At 31.6% G+C, this 17,946-nt stretch overlaps 1 protein-coding gene across 5 annotated transcripts; it reads left to right on the top strand.

Moving 5' to 3' along the window:
* Window positions 1–1,596: 1,596 nt before the first annotated feature.
* LOC100813427 (uncharacterized) lies at window positions 1,597–9,231 on the top strand. Of its 5 annotated transcripts, none has more exons than XM_003539058.5 (14): window positions 1,597–1,752; window positions 2,444–2,543; window positions 2,891–3,018; window positions 3,331–3,484; window positions 3,620–3,729; window positions 4,086–4,169; window positions 4,260–4,308; window positions 4,394–4,485; window positions 4,739–4,865; window positions 5,044–5,123; window positions 5,214–6,685; window positions 7,729–7,842; window positions 7,919–8,654; window positions 8,894–9,231. In XM_003539058.5, the coding sequence occupies exons 2-13, from the start codon at window positions 2,451–2,453 to the stop codon at window positions 8,485–8,487; spliced, it is 3,072 nt and encodes a 1,023-aa protein (XP_003539106.1). In that variant the 5' UTR covers window positions 1,597–1,752; window positions 2,444–2,450; the 3' UTR covers window positions 8,488–8,654; window positions 8,894–9,231. The 5 variants fall into 5 exon arrangements, with proteins under 5 accessions (XP_003539106.1, XP_006591010.1, XP_006591009.1 ...); XM_006590947.4 differs by having other exon boundaries at window positions 5,041–5,123; XM_006590946.4 differs by having other exon boundaries at window positions 4,736–4,865.
* The last annotated feature ends 8,715 nt before the right edge of the window (window positions 9,232–17,946 follow it).

The following is a 17,946-nucleotide window of genomic DNA, read 5'->3' as shown; positions in this document are numbered from 1 at the left end:
TCTTTAAATACTGTGGACTTGGGTCATTTGGGGATAGGGGTCCAAAATATGTAAAACCCATTCTAGTACGTTACCCAACTACCCAAGTGATACCTAAGTATTTATCATCATGTAATATAGTTTTGTTAAATAGATAATTCACAATAAACTTTAAGAAAAACAAGCAAAGAAGGTAGGGAGATATTGCACTTTACCATTTACAAATAAATTATTTTCCCCTTCTTATTTTCTTAACGCGGCAAATTTTATTGAGTACAACTTAAATATTTATTAACAATTATCTAACAAAACAGCACATACGACAAAACTATTTTATAATAAGTTAAAATATATTTTAACCTAAATCTATTAGGAAGTTTTAATTTATACATAATTATGTAAAATTTAATCATCAATTGATATAATGTCCAACCTTTTTCTTTTGAGAGAAATATAATCTCCAACCGTAATATTCTTAGATATTATTTCTCACCATACTTTAAGAAACAAGTAAAAATACGAAGATATGGTCATAATCCATTTATTAATAAATTAAATAATTTCCTTCTTCTCTTTAAAAAAATTAAGTTCCATCTAATTTTATTAACGTGGAAATTTCGTATAAAATTAAATATTTGCAAATACATCACACATTACGAAACATTATGATACTATTCTATATGAAGTTGAAAAAATATAGTAACTTCTACCCAATATAGTAATATATTTAAAATAATTTTGGTTAGATTATATTTACTATGATCGTCCTGGGTTTGTTTAGGACTTTTTGTAATTTACTTATTATATTATTTTTTTACTAATTAGAATTAATATTGATTATTTTTGTCAATAATATCTGAGTTTTGTTGTAGTGTTAGACAATGTTGTTCAAAATGACATTTTGGTAGCATTTTATTTTATTGATTAAAATACAATCTTTCGTGCTAAATATTATAGTTTATACTTTATGATACCAGCTATTTTTTCTAATGAATTTATTGAAGATATATTTTCCTTACTTCCTCATCTGAATTATTATATTACATCAGTTTCGCACTAATTAGTACCACTTTTATTTCATTGATTGATTACTGTTGATTTAGTAATGTGCGACTAAACAATAAATTATAAATTTAAGTTTTTATTATTGGTAAAAATACGCTTTTTATTTTGGATTTCACTATTCTAGAAAGGCAAGTAATTATAGTTATTATTAATTAACAATAGTAATTAATATCTTAATATATTTATGATTTATTATATAGATGATAGTTTGAACTATTGAATTTTTTATTAGAAAAATATTTGTTATTCCTATTATCTTAGTCTAACAAAGTGACGTACTATCAATTAAAGGAGGGAGTTAAATTCATTTGATTTTTGCTCTCATATCCCGCACCAAAAACTTGTCCGCAAGCACATTTGTAGGATCGAATGAGTAGCCACGTGTCGCACATCCAAAACCCTACACACGTAGGAGCAAGGAGTACGTGTACCGCAGGAACCCCAAACAAAACAAAACACTGGAACCAGTTGGGGGTGCTGGACAAAACAAGTAATTAACTTCAAATCCGAGGCTATTTATCTGCGCAAATGACAGCGACGCGCAAGAGATAGAGATAGAGAGCCAAAAACCGAAAACGCCATCATCCAAACAGCGCCTTCTCTCTCATTTTAAAAGACACCTCTTATTAACATTTCGCCCTCTCTCTCTTCTCCGTCTTCGCAAACACAATCTCATCCTCACAGTTTCGTCTTCTCGATCTCACCACTGTGAGTCATCAACTCTCAATTCCTGACCCTAATTTCCCAATCCAATACCATTTCTCCTTAGATCCCTAATCTCTTCTGAAATTTCGTTTAATTATTTAATATTCTCACCGTCCAATATTATTTTTCCCCTTTTTCTTTTTTTATAATCTTTGAAGCTCTCTTTTCGGTTCTCGCTGCATATTCGATTTCGATTGTCAATTTTATGGATGCTTTATTGTATATCTATACGATTCTCTCTGTTCTGATTGATGATTTAGTTGATCTGTGGTGTCTCAGGTTCGCCGTACTTCAATGCATCTATGATTTTTTATTTTTAAATTTTTGTGAAGTGATTTGGTGTTATTATTGATTAATCAAATGTTGCTAGAGTCGAAAGACTGATGGGAGTTTTATTTGGATTTGTATCTAGATTCTCTGATGCTATTATTATTATTATTATTATTTTAATGATTATGATTATTATTCTTGTTTTTAATGTTGAAATTCACATATCCTCCCATGCACTTTTTTTCTCCTGTCACAATATTCCTTAAGTGAATGTTTTACAATCTTAATCTCTGTGAACTTGTTGCATCGAGGGGGTGCATGATAACCAGCTGTGTAGAGGGGTAGATAATAATTTTCACTCTTGCAGCTGTGGTTTTGTTCATTTTTCTTGAGTATGCTGGATAAGTGCTTTCCTCTTCTTCAGGCCAATCATGAGTGACGAAGGAGAAAGAACTTGTCCTCTCTGTGCTGAAGAGATGGATTTGACAGATCAGCAATTGAAGCCTTGCAAATGCGGTTATGAGGTTTGATTCTATGTATATGTTGTTTTTTAACATTTTAATTAATTTTCTTGGAAGTTCTGTCACTACTTTATCTTTGGTCTGTATAAAATTTCCCTTTTCTTGATCCTTTGAATGTTTATTCAGCTGGTAACTCTGCCAAGTAGCATTTGTCTTTTGGATTGAGCAGAACTATTATGTTCCTATTATGTCCCCTTTACCCCTAATAAAACCTTAGTTCTTCATCTGTTGGGAATTGACTTGTTCATGTGATTTAGGTACTGTTGTCTGTGTTTTGTTTGTGGATGATATGTCTTTATCACAAAGACATCATTATGATAGATGTCAGTTTCATCTCTCCTTGATTGCAGATCTGTGTCTGGTGCTGGCACCACATAATGGACATGGCTGAGAAGGATGACACTGAGGGGCGATGCCCAGCATGTCGATCTCCTTATGATAAGGAAAAGATTGTTGGGACAGCTGCAAACTGTGACAGGTTATTCTGTTAACCCTATATTATTTCTGTAAGATTGTGTATGTTGTATTGCTTCTGTAGGGCTTTTCTTCACTCTCTTATTCAATATACATCAATGTATTTGTATAAACATTTATCAAAATGAGAAATGCTAACAACATTCTCTTTATTGTTGGCTGAAATTTACCCGAACTCATGAAATGATGTGAGTCCTACTCATTATTTTGTGATTCTTAACAAATTTCAATAATATATATATATAAACTCTATAAAGTTTTTTGTGTGAGATGAAACAAAGGAAAATATCAGTTACTGAACTTTTTGTTCCTGTAGATTGGTGAATGGAGTTAATATTGAGAAAAGGATGAAGACTCAGAAAACGAAGTCTAAATCAACTGATGGGCGTAAGCAGCTCAGCAGTGTGCGAGTGATTCAGAGGAACCTTGTTTACATAGTTGGGTTGCCTCTCAATCTTGCAGATGAAGATGTAAAATTTTTTCCTCCTCCACTCTCTTGAGCACCTGAATATTGCCATTCCACATGTTTATTCTCTTTTTGTTGGAATTTTTTGGGTTATTTTCTTTAGAGCAAATTTTTATTTTTAATCACCATTTATATATAGCTTCTTCAGCGAAGAGAGTATTTTAGTCAGTATGGGAAGGTCTTAAAAGTGTCAATGTCTCGAACAGCAGCTGGTGTCATTCAACAGTTTCCGAATGATACCTGCAGTGTGTAAGTATATTCTCTTCAAGTTTGTGCTTTCCTTCATTGTAAATAGAACCTACACGGTTTAATCTTGTTGTCATTGATTTGAATTGGATAGCTTTGGATTTTGGGACATTTATTTTCACTCTAGAAGGAAGGAAGCAAATAACTAGCAAAAAATAATTTAATGCAATCTTTTCCTTTGATAGGAAAGAAGGAAAACATGAAAAAGCCATTTCTGTACATAGTTAAAAAATCTGAGAATGGGTGTATCTTCCCCCTTTCTCCATTTATTTTGTGCTGCTATATTAGCACATATCATTATCTTTATATGATACATTAATATTAATACTACAGTTCCTAATCAAAGGTTTTTGTTTCAGATATATAACTTATTCAAAGGAAGAGGAAGCAATTCGTTGTATTCAAAATGTACATGGTTTTGTTTTGGAGGGTAGACCTTTAAGGTACAAATATTTATTGAAACTTGTCATACATGGGATGTTTAGCATTGACTTTTGGTCATCAATTGTATGTTTTTGGATTTAACATTTCAGGGCTTGTTTTGGAACCACAAAATATTGTCATGCATGGCTCCGGAATGTGGTATGAGAATTACTGGTCTAGATAGAATTTTCAAATTATGCTTAATTACCTGTGCTTGTAATTGAGGAAAGATCTCTATGACCAGCCTTGCAGCAATCCGGATTGTCTGTATTTGCATGAGATTGGCTCTCAAGAAGATAGTTTTACCAAGGATGAAATAATTTCAGCATACACTAGGTACTTTTCTGATAATTTGACGATACTTACTGTGATTCAGATAAATAAAACCTTTTCTTGCTGAAATTGAGGAATTGTGATCTTTGCATTCAAACTACTTAATTGGTTGAAGCGAAGGAGATTGCTTTAATTATATTGTGCTGGATAAGGATGTGTTTACAAATTTTGCTTTCCTGTACTTGTAGTTGCTTGAACTGAGTATAGTGCCTTTCCAAATAAATATATCTTAGCTCACTTTGTTATTTTGAAGAAGTCGAGTTCAACAAATCACTGGTGCCACAAACAATATGCAACGGCGGTCAGGGAATGTATTACCTCCTCCACTGGATGACAATATGAATAGTTCATCTGCAAAGCCTATTGTTAAAAATTCTTCAAGTGTAAGACCTTTTTTTCAATCTTTCCTATAACCCCATTTTGTTTGTGTATCAGCTTTCACCATATTGATGTAAAAAGCTCATTTGAATTTTGATCTTTAATTGCTAAACTGAGTGAAGTGTATTTACACACTCAGGAACAATGCAAAGAAACTGACATTTGATGTTATTTATGAAGCAGAACTCTGTTAGCACTGTAAGAGGTTCACCTCCAAATGGAATATATGGGAAAAATATGGCCCTTCCTACTAGTGCTGCATGGTATGCACCGTGTATAATTTTGTATTTGGCTTTGAAGATTGATCTTATCTAAAGATAATTATGATTCCTGGCTATGTTTATGTTTGGCAGGGGTACTCAGGTCACAAATTGTCAGCCCCCTGCTGGAGGTCTATCATATCCAAATGGGCCATCCAAGCCAAAACCTGATACAGGCAGCAGCACACTGGTATTTTCTGCAGCTGTTACAGGCTCAATTCAGGCTTCTGATGTTACAAAGAGGCCACCATCGAGTAATGGGAGTCATAGTATGACACCTAGAGTGAAAAGTGAATTGTTGAAACCTGTCAAACAATATAACAATAGTGTGGACAGTCTGGTTAGTGAAGGAGAAAAAACTTTAGCTTCTGATGTTTCTCCTATGCTTGTGAATTTGAACAGGCAGTTGTCTCCTCTACCGTTGTCCCGAGATAGTGATGGAAATTGTACTACAGCAAACACAATAAATTCTACTAACATGATTGGACAGTCTTGTAACTTTGGTCTTGAGGAAGCAATGACTGCTACCAATGAAGAGATTCAGAATTTGTCCAACGAGTTGTCCTCAATTAACATTGATAGAAATGCCGAACATTGCGGTATAACCAAACCTAATAATAGCCCACCTACTGATCATGCATTGATTAAATCTCCTCAAATTCAAGGATCACAGTATAATGTTGACAGATTTAGAGATGAAATAACTACAGATGTGGCTGGTAAAGCTACCTCAGATTTTTTGGTTTGTAATTCTACTGAACAGTGTGATTGGAAATTGGATTCTCAATCTCTAGTAGTATCAGATAATGCTGAAATTGATGATGATGTGACATCTTTTGATAATCAAAGACTCAAGGATCCAGAAGTTGTTTGTCGTTCTTATTTTCCAAAGTCAACCAGATTCCTGCAAGCATCAAACCATTCTAGCCCTTGTCTTCTGCAGCATGGTGAACCTTGTACTGCCATAAATGCAGGTTCTGTATCTGCTGATGATAGAGTTCGAGATGAATCTATGTTACATGCATCCAATATATTATGTAATGGTCACCCTGAAAAATTGGTCAGCAGCAGCTCCTATGGTCTGCTTCATGATGAAAGAAATGGGCATATCATTCAAAGATTAGTTGGTGAAGCAGTTAATTCTGGACATGATATTGCTAGGGATAAAGGTGAAAGTAGTATAATTTCTAATATATTGTCCATGGACTTTGATACCTGGGATGACTCACTAACATCACCTCATAATTTAGCGAAGTTGTTGGGTGACAATACTGATAACCAGCCTGGTCCTTTAAACAAATCTAGTTCTTGGAAAGGTCACAGTAACAATCAATCAAGGTTTTCTTTTGCAAGGCAGGAGGAATCCAAAATCCAAATGTTTGATCCACATGCATCTTATGGTGTCAGCCATCAACGGCCAAACCGTACAGTCTTCCTGAATTGTGCAGAAAGAGACTTGTATATGGATAAGTTGGGCATTGCAAATGGATTTTCTACCAGTAACTTTGAGGAAGCTGAGAATATGGTCAGTGGTCATTCCATTGCATCTTCTAATAAGTTTTCTGGTGAGTAAAAATAACTTTCTTGAGCTGCCTACATTTATAATGGCATGTCCTATTATTGGTTTCTCTGCTACTATTTTCAATTTTACATTTGCATGATTGCTTTTGTGTGCCATTCTTGTTTGCTGATTAACGTGTATTTAAAACTTCTGATATCATTATAATTTAAGTACATTTTGGTTTTGCTTTCTTTTCCTTCACATTTTTTCCTTTGCGGCTTTGAAAATTGAAATTTTGGTTTTCTTGATTTTCTGAATTCCTGTTGCTGTATGTATAATAGTTTTTTGCTACCTGATTGTGCTGTTTGTGGTATTTGATTATACAAGTGCTTTGAATTTGTATATGGGGAAATAAGAGAAATTGTACCTTTGTCATGACTTTTCAACAAGGTTGGAGGATTTGAGTCATTTTTTCCTGGCTTGTGTTAATATACTACTTGTCTTCGACTCACATGCTGCTCAAGCTAGCAGGCCAATATTGAGTTTGTATTCAGACAGTTTGAAAAGCTCGATGAGTTCTGCCTGAAAATTTAATCAGACTGAAGGCGTCTTCAGGTTGAGCTGTCAACCTTGCTTTTTATAATTAAAAAGCCATTCTTTCACTTTATAAGGGCTAAGTAACTAAATATAATGAAGGCCTATAGCTGGAAGGAAGCTTTGAAACCAAATGTGCTTCTGTAAAAAATCTCAATATTGTATTGTGTAGAATAGTCTTGACTGAAAATAATTTGTTAAGAATGTAGTGTATGAAAAGTATCTGGACAACATACATTTTCAATTATGATGATTTATTGATTACTGGATATGAAAGAAAATTATGTCCACTTTATCAAAGTGGCATAACGACTGCTGGTTCTGTTGCTTGATTGTCTCTTTTCTAGTTAGAAAGTAAAAAAGTTTTAGCTGTATGTAAGTCTGCTTTCTCTGGGCAACCTGTTTGCCTTCCTCTGAATTTATGCACGGCTGTTGTGTTATATCAATTGCTGGTGTTTCAGATTTTTATATTCATCTAATCTAATGACCTTACTTTTATTTTATGGTTGACAGCCATCTCAAGAGCACAAGTTTCAGCCCCGCCAGGATTTTCCATTCCAAGCAGGTTGCCACCACCTGGTTTTTCTTCCCATGAGAGAGTGGAGCAGGCTTTTGATTCCATTTCTGGTTAGTTATGGTTTCTTTTATATTCCCACGCATACCCTTTTTAATATATTGTTGAATATGTTAGTCCTTTTGACAGGGAATTCTTTGCTTGACCATTCTTCCCTCTTGAGAAATTCATATCAGACACCTTCAGCTGGAAACCTTGGTAGTGCAGGGGACATTGAATTTATGGACCCTGCTATTATGGCAGTTGGCAAAGGGAGACTTCAAGGTGCACTGAACAGTCCGGCACTGGACATTCGATCTAATTTCATGCCACAATTAAATTACTTTGAAAATGATGCTAGACTACAATTATTGATGCAAAGATCTCTTGTACCACAGCAAAACCTTAGATTTTCTGAAATTGGGAATACTTTTTCTCAACTTGGTGATTCCTATGCTGTTTCTTCGAGGTTAGACCAATCACAAGTCAGTAATCTAGGCCCATTCCAACAGCTGTCTCTGCAGCAGTCTACAAATGCCGTCTTGTCTAATGGGCAATGGGATGGGTGGAATGAGGTGCAGAGTGGAAATGGTTTGGGTGTGGCTGAGCTTTTGAGAAATGAAAGACTTGGATTCAATAAATTTTACTCAGGATATGATGATTCAAAATTTCGGATGCCAAATTCTGGGGATCTTTACAACAGAACATTTGGGATGTGACCTTTTGCTAGTTATGTTGTCATTGTATGGTTGGAAATGGTAAAACCTAGCTGAAATGGACAAACAATTTTTTGTGTTGCTGAGGATGATGGAACTGATTCTTGCTGGCGTGTATTGGGCTACCTAATGATGAAGCTCCCAAGAAGTGTAATTTATGGCTACAGTTGGTAATTACTAATTAGTAAACTTCCTCTGTTTTCATGATTTAATTGGCTTATATGTCATTGCCCATCTTGCATACACATGAAAGTGTGTCTTTACCTACCTGTGCCAAAACAAATTTTATATAAAAAAAAGTTTTCTTTATTCATTTTGTACTGGATTTCGTATTTTCCATGTCAAGAATGACATTGGTGTTTTGTTTTTTTGGTAATTGTGCACTCATTTCCCTCTCTTTTCTTTGTAGTTCTGGATTAGCAGAAGTGAGCTGTTCTGGGATTATAAGATATCAACTGTCAGTGCTGACGTGATCAAACTGGCAGGTAGATCTTAGTGTTTCCCTCATAGTACAGAGCATGGAAACAACAAGATCGGTGTTATTTATTGTTTGTAACTTACCTTTTAGATTAACTACCCTTGTGGGTAGAAGTAGAGGTTTGATTCGACTGGTAAAGGGAAATTGTTTTGAAATGGATTTAGATGCTACAGTTTGATACTCTGATAATGGGGGTATGAAATAGATCGCTTTATAACTTGAAAGGTCCATCATCCTTGTGATATGAATGAAATACCGTTGCGCTGTTATAGCTTCTGGCCAATTTTTTTTCACTTTAAATCAATGATTTTATAGTTATATTAAATTTTTCTTTTCTTTCTGTGGAAGTTTTTCTTTTAATATATTCCACCGCGACACGAGTTCTGCTGCTTCTAAGTGCACTGTATTTTACCTTGACTTTGTTCCCCAATGTTTGGTTCTTGTTTAGCTGTTTTCTGGTTTTTCTCAGTGTTTCTCAAACCAGAATAACCAGCAGGGACGGCGTGACCCATGCCTTGTTATGATTAACGTTGGGCATGCCCATATTAAGCCTGTCAATTTTCAGCATTTTCTGGTGCAGCTGAAAATCTAAAGGTGTGTATGAAATAATGTTTGAGGACATTATTGTTCTAGAGCTGATTTCGGATTTGTTGAATGAGACCAATTATGTAATCTTCTATTAAAAAGGTTTCTTTATTTTTGGGATACACAATTCATTTTAGTGTGCCGTTCTGCATATAATTTTGTGGTAATTATTTTGTTGAGTCTGTCACTTATGGCGGTCTGAGTGAGTGTGTTGATTCCCCTCCCTTTTACCCTCCAAAAAGAAGAGTGCAAAATTTGTTTTTAATAACAAGAATTCTTTAATTTGATATGGTTAAAAAAATTGTTGTTTGCTTTTGTTTTAAAATTGACTGATTCTAAGGTGGACGACTATATTTGTAGTGGGTTCACCATCCACCACCATTTACAGCCTTTGAATTAGTCTGTTTTATAATATAGTAGATCAGATTAATGTAATTCCTGTTATAAAAAGATTTCGTAATATCCACTTGAAAGATGAACGATCTTATCCGCTAATCATAACTTAATGAGAAATAAATTTATGGGAAATTTTGAATATTCTAAAATTTTTCCAAGGTCCAGTTTCTATTCTTCTGTAAGCTATTATTTTATTGCAGCTTAAATATCTTTTATGTTTTTATAATTTTCATCGTTTTACTCTTTTTAAAATGTGTTTGTTTTATTTTTTGTTTTAAAATATTTTTATTGTTTTTAAGAATGAAAAATAAAATAAATATATTTTGTAAAGAATAAAGAGAGAAAAAAATTACACGAAAAAAATATTTAAACTTTGATTTTTAACTAATTAACCTATGTGTCTTTTGAGAAGTCGACCGTTTTGAAACAAAATTTGTCTAAAATATAGTTAGTCCATCCTCCTTGATTGATGGCTTGTAAAGTAGTGAAATTATCTGATGCTAAATTATCTGACCAGACGCATCCTTGGGGTGTTTTGTGATCCACTCCGGAGGAATCATATATTAGAGAAATTATTATATGATTTAAAATTATATAGTCACGCCATATCATATTTTTTTTATATAAAAAAATTATATATTCTCGAGTCCTGATCAATCTTTATATGCTATCTATGTTTTTTTATTTTATTTTAAAACCTATGGTATGAAAGTTGTTCTAGACCACATATTGTATTGTGTAATAGTTTCATATATTATTGATTCTGTCAAGTGGCGTATATAATTGTAAGTGAGGAGACTTCGAGTTCGAGAAGGCAAGACGACTTTGCAGTTTTGAAGTCTTTGCGAGACCTTTTAAAAAATAGTTACAACACAATCATAGCCCTGGGCATATTTTGGTCAGTTGAGCTTTATCTTAAGACTATAACATTTTAATAAACTTACTCATGCTAAATGTTGAGAATGTTTGTAGTATTAGGTTGAGGGAAAAAGACAGGTATGATTGATTGACCTGAATATGATGGAATTACTTCCATAATTTTAGATTTTATAATTTTATAATTTTAATGACATGATTAATAGCTTAAATATAATTGTACGCATGTGTAAAGCGAATTTACAGTGAGAGTTTATACTAATTAATCACAAAACTAAAAGGGGTTATAAACTGATTTGTCCAAACTAAAAGAGCATGGATAGTGATAAATAAATAGAGAAAAAAATAATAGACTGCAAGTTATAATAAACTTTTAATTATCCTTAAATAACAACTAAAAACATAATTTTGAAAATAGTCTTTATATATGTAAAGTGATTATATATAGGGATACATGTTTTTTATTTTAACACACCATAAATTTATTTGACTACGTTATATTTTTATTTTATTAGTTTCTACTTATTCTATTTAATAAATATATAAAGAAACATAGTCATATTTAATTCCATTAAAAATTAATTATGAATGATGTAATGTAATAAATTTTCAATTTGAATTTATTCAAATCTCAAGCGTTAAGTTAAATATTAATTTTAATGATTTTAGTATTAAGTAGTATCATTTTATTTATTATATAATTTTGTTTTACATTAATATTTTAGAATATAAATTAAATAATAAATTATTATGCATGTCTATATATTTTTGTATGATCCATATTTAACATTAATTATATTCATATCTTAATTAATAATATATTATAAATTATTATTATTATTATTTAAAAAGTATAACATGAAATCAACGGGAGTTGTAAGATTATAAAAAAAAATGTAATTGTTCTAAAATATTTAAGCATTTTTTACAAAAAAATTACATTGAATCAAATCAATGGTTGTTGTCAGGTTAATAAAAAATTTAATGATTCTAAATTTTTTTTAGCGTTTAAAACAATGACTATTGAAAAATTAATAAATTAAATCTAATGGTTTTAAAATGTTTAAATATTTTTTATTTTTAAATTGATACTATATTATTTATTATTTTATTTGCTTTCTCTATTTCTATTTAATATATATATATATATATATATATATATATATTGAAAATTAACCTAATTTGAAAATTTGTCAATTTTATTAATTTTTCGCATTGCCTTATTTATTGTTTTCGCCGTTCTGTTAAAATAATGATATTTTTATGCATCTTAAAATAGTGGTATTAGTAGACACTGTTACTGAAGGGTAGAAAAAAAAGTATTGAGCAGTAAAACGTAGTTATTAGTGAAGTTTTAATAATCACTAACCAGTAAAAAATTACTACTTAATTTTCTTTAGAAGTTATACATTCCACTCTTTTAAACTTCAAGAAGTTGATGTACACAAAACAAAGTATGTACCAAAAAAGCCTTCAAGAAGTCCTCAAGTAATTAATAAATTTTTGAAAGAGTGAAGTAATTATTCATGTTACTTAAGCGATAGGTTTAAAGTATTTATTAATTTTATTAATGATTAATTTTTATTAAAAAGTTTGAATAATCACTTTGAGTAAGATTTTTTTTATTGATTAATTTTTTTTATTCACAGGACTCAAATTCAAAATATTTTTTAAAGGATGAAATCGAATAACATTTAAACCATTATAAATTTTCTTTAGTAAGAATCATTTATATTTTTCATTAAATCTAATCTTACTTGTTTGAGTCAGGTAAGATTATTAAAAATAACAAAAATCTCACGTGAGTATTTAATATAATTAGATATTTGACTTGAGATCATTAGTTAAAATATAACAATTATGTATCAATTGATTCCCGTGCATGATTTTATTTTTTCTTCATTTTTATAAGTAACACAATTTTATTCAGAGATGTCCGCGTCAAATATTTAAAACACTAAACAATAATCAATGAAACAGAACACACTGTTCTTACTTAGTCCTGCTTATTTTCATGTCTTGAGATTTTGTATGTCCTTTTGCTAGCCAGATTCGACTCCTGCAACTATCCACAATGATGGCAATGGGCTGAACTATCAAGCTTCCTCAAGGAGATTAAATACGATATGCTTCGCGGTTTTGCAAATATTAAATTTCACTAAAAACACATTTTTTTTTCTTTTTAAATGCATCATCCTATATTTGATTATTAGAGAATCTAACAGCAGCTTTAGTGCCATAATTTTATTATGGAATTGCTTGCCTCAGTTTTGTAAGAAAGTGATTCCATCGGCTGCTTGTAAAAGCAACAGTGCTTTTAAGAAAGATGTGAGTCACTAGCATGGATTATAAGTATGGGATGAAGTTCCACATCAGGTAGAAGTGGAAAGATTGAACGCCATACAAGTGAGGAGAAGATCCATAAACCTGAGTCTTAAGATTTTGAGTTAGAATGTGATGTCAAATCTCCTTATTTTGTGGTTTCTAATCTCTCGAATCTCCCCAAACATAAGATTCATTAGTCTTTTTTCCATAAAATCAATATGTATTACTTATTGAATTATACTCGTCGAGTTAAATTAATTAATCCTTTGTACCTGTTACATAATAACAAATAAAATAAAAGACTATTTTTCATACTTTTTGATGAATTCCATATTTGTTTATTAGAGGTGGCTGAAACACTGTCTCCCCTCTTCACAGCATTGGATTGGGTATTTTTGGGGGTCCCTCCCGCTTGGCGTTGCTAAATGGTAAATGCCAATGGTAGTACTACTAAATAAAAAGTAACTGTGTACCCATCAATAGGAACAATTATAGGACTGAGTTGCAGACAAACAAATATGGGGAAACAAACACCCGCCACACATATGTGGTCCTTGTATTCCTAACCCAATTGGGGTGTCTTCCTCGGAGCCACTCATTTTAGATGTTTTTAATGAAGTATGCACAGGACATGTATGCACCTTGCAATAATAGTCTATAACCTCTTTAATAACCGAAATTGTGCAAGTATCGTGTTAAAATACATGTTAGAGGCTTGCTCAGAAATACTCAACGATTTTAATGTAATTAACAATCGGATCAACTATAAACCTAACAAATAAAGCAGTGCAGTTTTCTTTGCTCAGTAAATAATACGGACCAAAGAGCTATGAAAGTCCAAGTTAGGATGGCAAATTGGTTCGGACACACAAAAAAAATTATAGTGAGGAGAAGAATATCTGATACATAGGACACAAATCTAGATGCTTATATTTACTAATCTAGTGATGGAAAAAAAATTGTTTATTTAAATTCTCTCACTAATAAAAACTACCAATATTAATAATTAATATTTACGGATAAAAAATATTTATATTTATTTAAGAATAATAGTATGAGCATTTTAGAACTTGACTCCTTTCATATCCATACATTAAGATGAGTTTAATAGTTTGTATAAAACATTAGCCGGTTGACTTCCTAATCAAAAGATTCATAATCCTTCAAGTACTAAGTTTGAAAAGCATATATACCTAAGATAGTTATTCTTATCTATGTGTATCAGTTAGTCACCTCACTAGATAGTTCATAGTCTTCCAAGCACTGCTAAACTTGAAGAACTTAGAGCGGTTATCCTTATTTGTGCATGTGTCGATTAGTTTCCTTGACTATACCGTCCAATAATCTATAACTTTAATTACATTTATAAATAACATATGTGATCTTAAAGACTTGACTTATTTTAAAATCAAAAGTGATATGATAATCCAATTTCCTTATTTTTGCCATTTAACATTTTTGCTTTTGCAATTGTGTCGCACAGCTACTATGAAGTCGTTTTCAAGTTCAATCGTCATGAAGTATTATCAATCGACTGTATAACAACTTTATTGTTATAACTCATAATTAGGATGTGAAACAACCCTTTTACTTAACTAAAGTATGATTAATGGATTATCACCACAAAAAAAAAGTATGACTAAAGGATCCCTATATGAATATCTAAGAACTTGTCAAATAAGGATGAGTTCTAAAATTAATATTTATGTGAGTGTGGAATCAAAACCATATTAAATTATGTTTTCAAAAATTAAAAACATATTTTGCTCTCCATTTTATTACATTTACATTTCTATTTTTCTATCGAATTGTTATTCTTGCATGGTTTTTCATCACATTATTTATTTCTTAATTAGCTCCTTGTACAGAGGCTTAAAGGCCCATAAGTGAAGAGCTTGGACTGGAGTAAATATTACATAGTTTTATGGTATGCAAGTATTATTAAGAATTGATTAAATTTTAATTTGGGTGAGTGTTTGTAAAATTGGTTTTGAATGAAATTGATTTTACAAAAATAATTTTGATTTAAATTAATTTTAAAATGATATGATTTATATTTGAAAAACGATTTTTTTAAGGATTTTAAAAGCAAGTTAGTAATAAAATTGGGCACAATTTTTTTTAATCTAATTTGAAAACTATTTAAAGTTGTATCAATTTAAAATAAAATCATATTAGTATTTCAACATAAATCTAAACCATTTAATGTGAATCCAAGCACACTATAAGACTTAGGCCTCATTTAGATAAATTTCTTAATAAATAGTTATTGAAAAATAAAATAAGAAGATAAAAAGAATTAAACTTATCACAATTTAAAATTAGTTTATACATATATTAAAATTAACTTTTTTTTTACCAAAAAAAACATCAGTATCATTCCATTCATAATAATAAAATCAATAATGAAGATGAAGGTAAGCAATCCAAAACTTAATGACTGGTATGGAACCTAGACACCCTAGTAAGATTGTGAGTGATTTGGTGGATTGCCTCCGGATAAAAACAATTTTTTGAGAAGTTAAATAAAAGAAATTCAATTTATTGAAAATTCTATCTAAACAATTCCTTGCGACTCACCGAATGAAGACATGTTGAAAGACCCTACTCAAAACCAGTACAGGAAACCAAAAAAAAAAAAAAACAAGAGGAAGAAAGACGATGATAAGAATCTCATATAAATTTTACGGTTTACTCACAGCTAGTATCAAATACAGTATTTTAAATGAATAAAGAAAAGATAAACTTGTGGTGCAAATTGAATTTATCATTCATGAAAATGACATGATTTGTTAGCTTAGGTTATCAGCAGCCAGAACTGGCAGCATAGAGATTGAAGAAGTGGGAGAATAGTAGAATATTGTCACCATTTGGATAAATTGCCCATTCCGAGAACATATCCAATTATCCATTCGCATATGAATGACCATAAATCATATTTTATTTGTTAACTTTTTTATATTCCTCCTAAAAGAAATTACGCGTCCTTAAAAAGAACTCAGGAAATTCATTCTGCATTGCGTATATAAATAGTTTGTTTTCAACTTTGCATTAAATTTTTGTAGGCGCAAAGCTTTTTGGCGTTGAGAATAATTCAAAACAAATAGAGCCGCAATTGTTTACCCGAAGAAAACAGAGCCTAAATTTATTACAAGTTTACAACCACGATACTTATGGAAATAAATTTGAGAAAAATTATAACGATGATTGTTTTTAAACTATAATAGGAAAAAGTGAAAGTTTAGATTGAACGAATAAATTAGATTCCTATAATACTAATTTACACCACTATTTTTTGTTTTTATCTTTTTCCATCATATCAATCTACTCATATTTTTATTTTCTTTTTTTTTAATTTCTCTCTTAATTATACAAAATATAATTTATGTCCTAATAATTTGAGTATAAAATAAATCATGCTCAAAAAGAAATATTCATTTTATATACAATTTCTTTAACAAAGATTTATTATTATTACTTTTAATGAAGATAATTTCATACCAATATTATTGGAGAGGAAAAAAAATTATATATTGATAAGATTTAGCGTACTAGTGTAGTCTCTCTCTTCTCAATCTCATCTCTCTTAGTTGACAAAAAACTATCATATGCAAAATGGTTGACCGGGTGGACAGTAATGAACAATGATGCTTTCTAATAAGGGTTTTTTTTCTCTCCCCTTTTTGGTTTAAAGTTTAAACTCTCTAGCTAGCACCGTAACTTGAAGCTGAAATACATAGCAAGATATTTATGGTTATTTGTGAAAATTGTTCAAGGGACCTCTATTCTCTGGCGTGTGAATGGAGTTAGCTAGAGGAAGAAGGGCTGGTCCCCCACCTCATAAACACATAAAACAAAAACTCTGTTCTGACAAGTGCCATAATGGACCTGCCTCACACGGCTCATGCCTCAGGTTTGCGCGGTCGTGACCTAACATTCCCGTCTCCTCAAAGGCTCAAACTCCTTAACACCTGTACCCGTAGGCCCCCGAAAACAGAGAGAGAGATGGCATATGAATGTGAATAGTAACATCCATTATCCAATTCCATAGGTTTGCTCTGCTCCACTCATGTAATTGCTATCAATTTTGAATGAAACTTCTCTACAAATTTAGTAGCATGACAACTAGACAAGTGTAATGTGACTTTTGCCACCCATTGGCATTGTTATTGGACGAGGCCGATCCTCGTTGCTACAAAGTTGCAGGGTGGCTCCCTAATCATAGAGTTAAATTTTTCTTCCCCTCCTTTTTATTTTGATATGATGGGTCGGCATGTATCACCATCAACCAACAACGAAACTAATTGCCATTACGAAGGTAAAGAAAAAGAAAACGTGTAGTTTCCTGCTTTAAGTATAGAGTTTTATCCATTCTAAAAATTTATTTTCCTTTGGTCTGTTTCGTTTTCCCTGAAAAAAAAAAAAAAAAAAACAGTAACGTTAGTGTTAGCTGCCATTCTGGAAACGGCTGCAAGTGGTACTGTTGTAACCCTATCTACCGTCTTTGCCTTATTAATCTGTTTATATACTAGGTGAAGAGATCCCAAATCTCATGGGAATTGACCGTTGTTTTATACAATTGAAGGAAGAAATAAGCCAATGTATTCGTCAAATCGGGTTTAGTCCTAAAACAGAAAATAAAAATACTCTTTCGTTTCTCCCATTTACTGGGATGCACAATCAGGGCCTATAATCTCAAGATTGGCATGCAAACCATGAATCTTGACTGCCAACAAATTTGAGGAAAACAGAAACATCGCTGTGCTAGTGCACTAAAAATAGCATTTGCTTCAAAGATGATG

Source organism: Glycine max, chromosome 11 (genome assembly GCF_000004515.6).
Source record: "Glycine max cultivar Williams 82 chromosome 11, Glycine_max_v4.0, whole genome shotgun sequence".
Lineage (NCBI taxonomy): Eukaryota > Viridiplantae > Streptophyta > Magnoliopsida > Fabales > Fabaceae > Glycine > Glycine max.
This window is presented reverse-complemented; position numbering and strand designations above follow the sequence as displayed.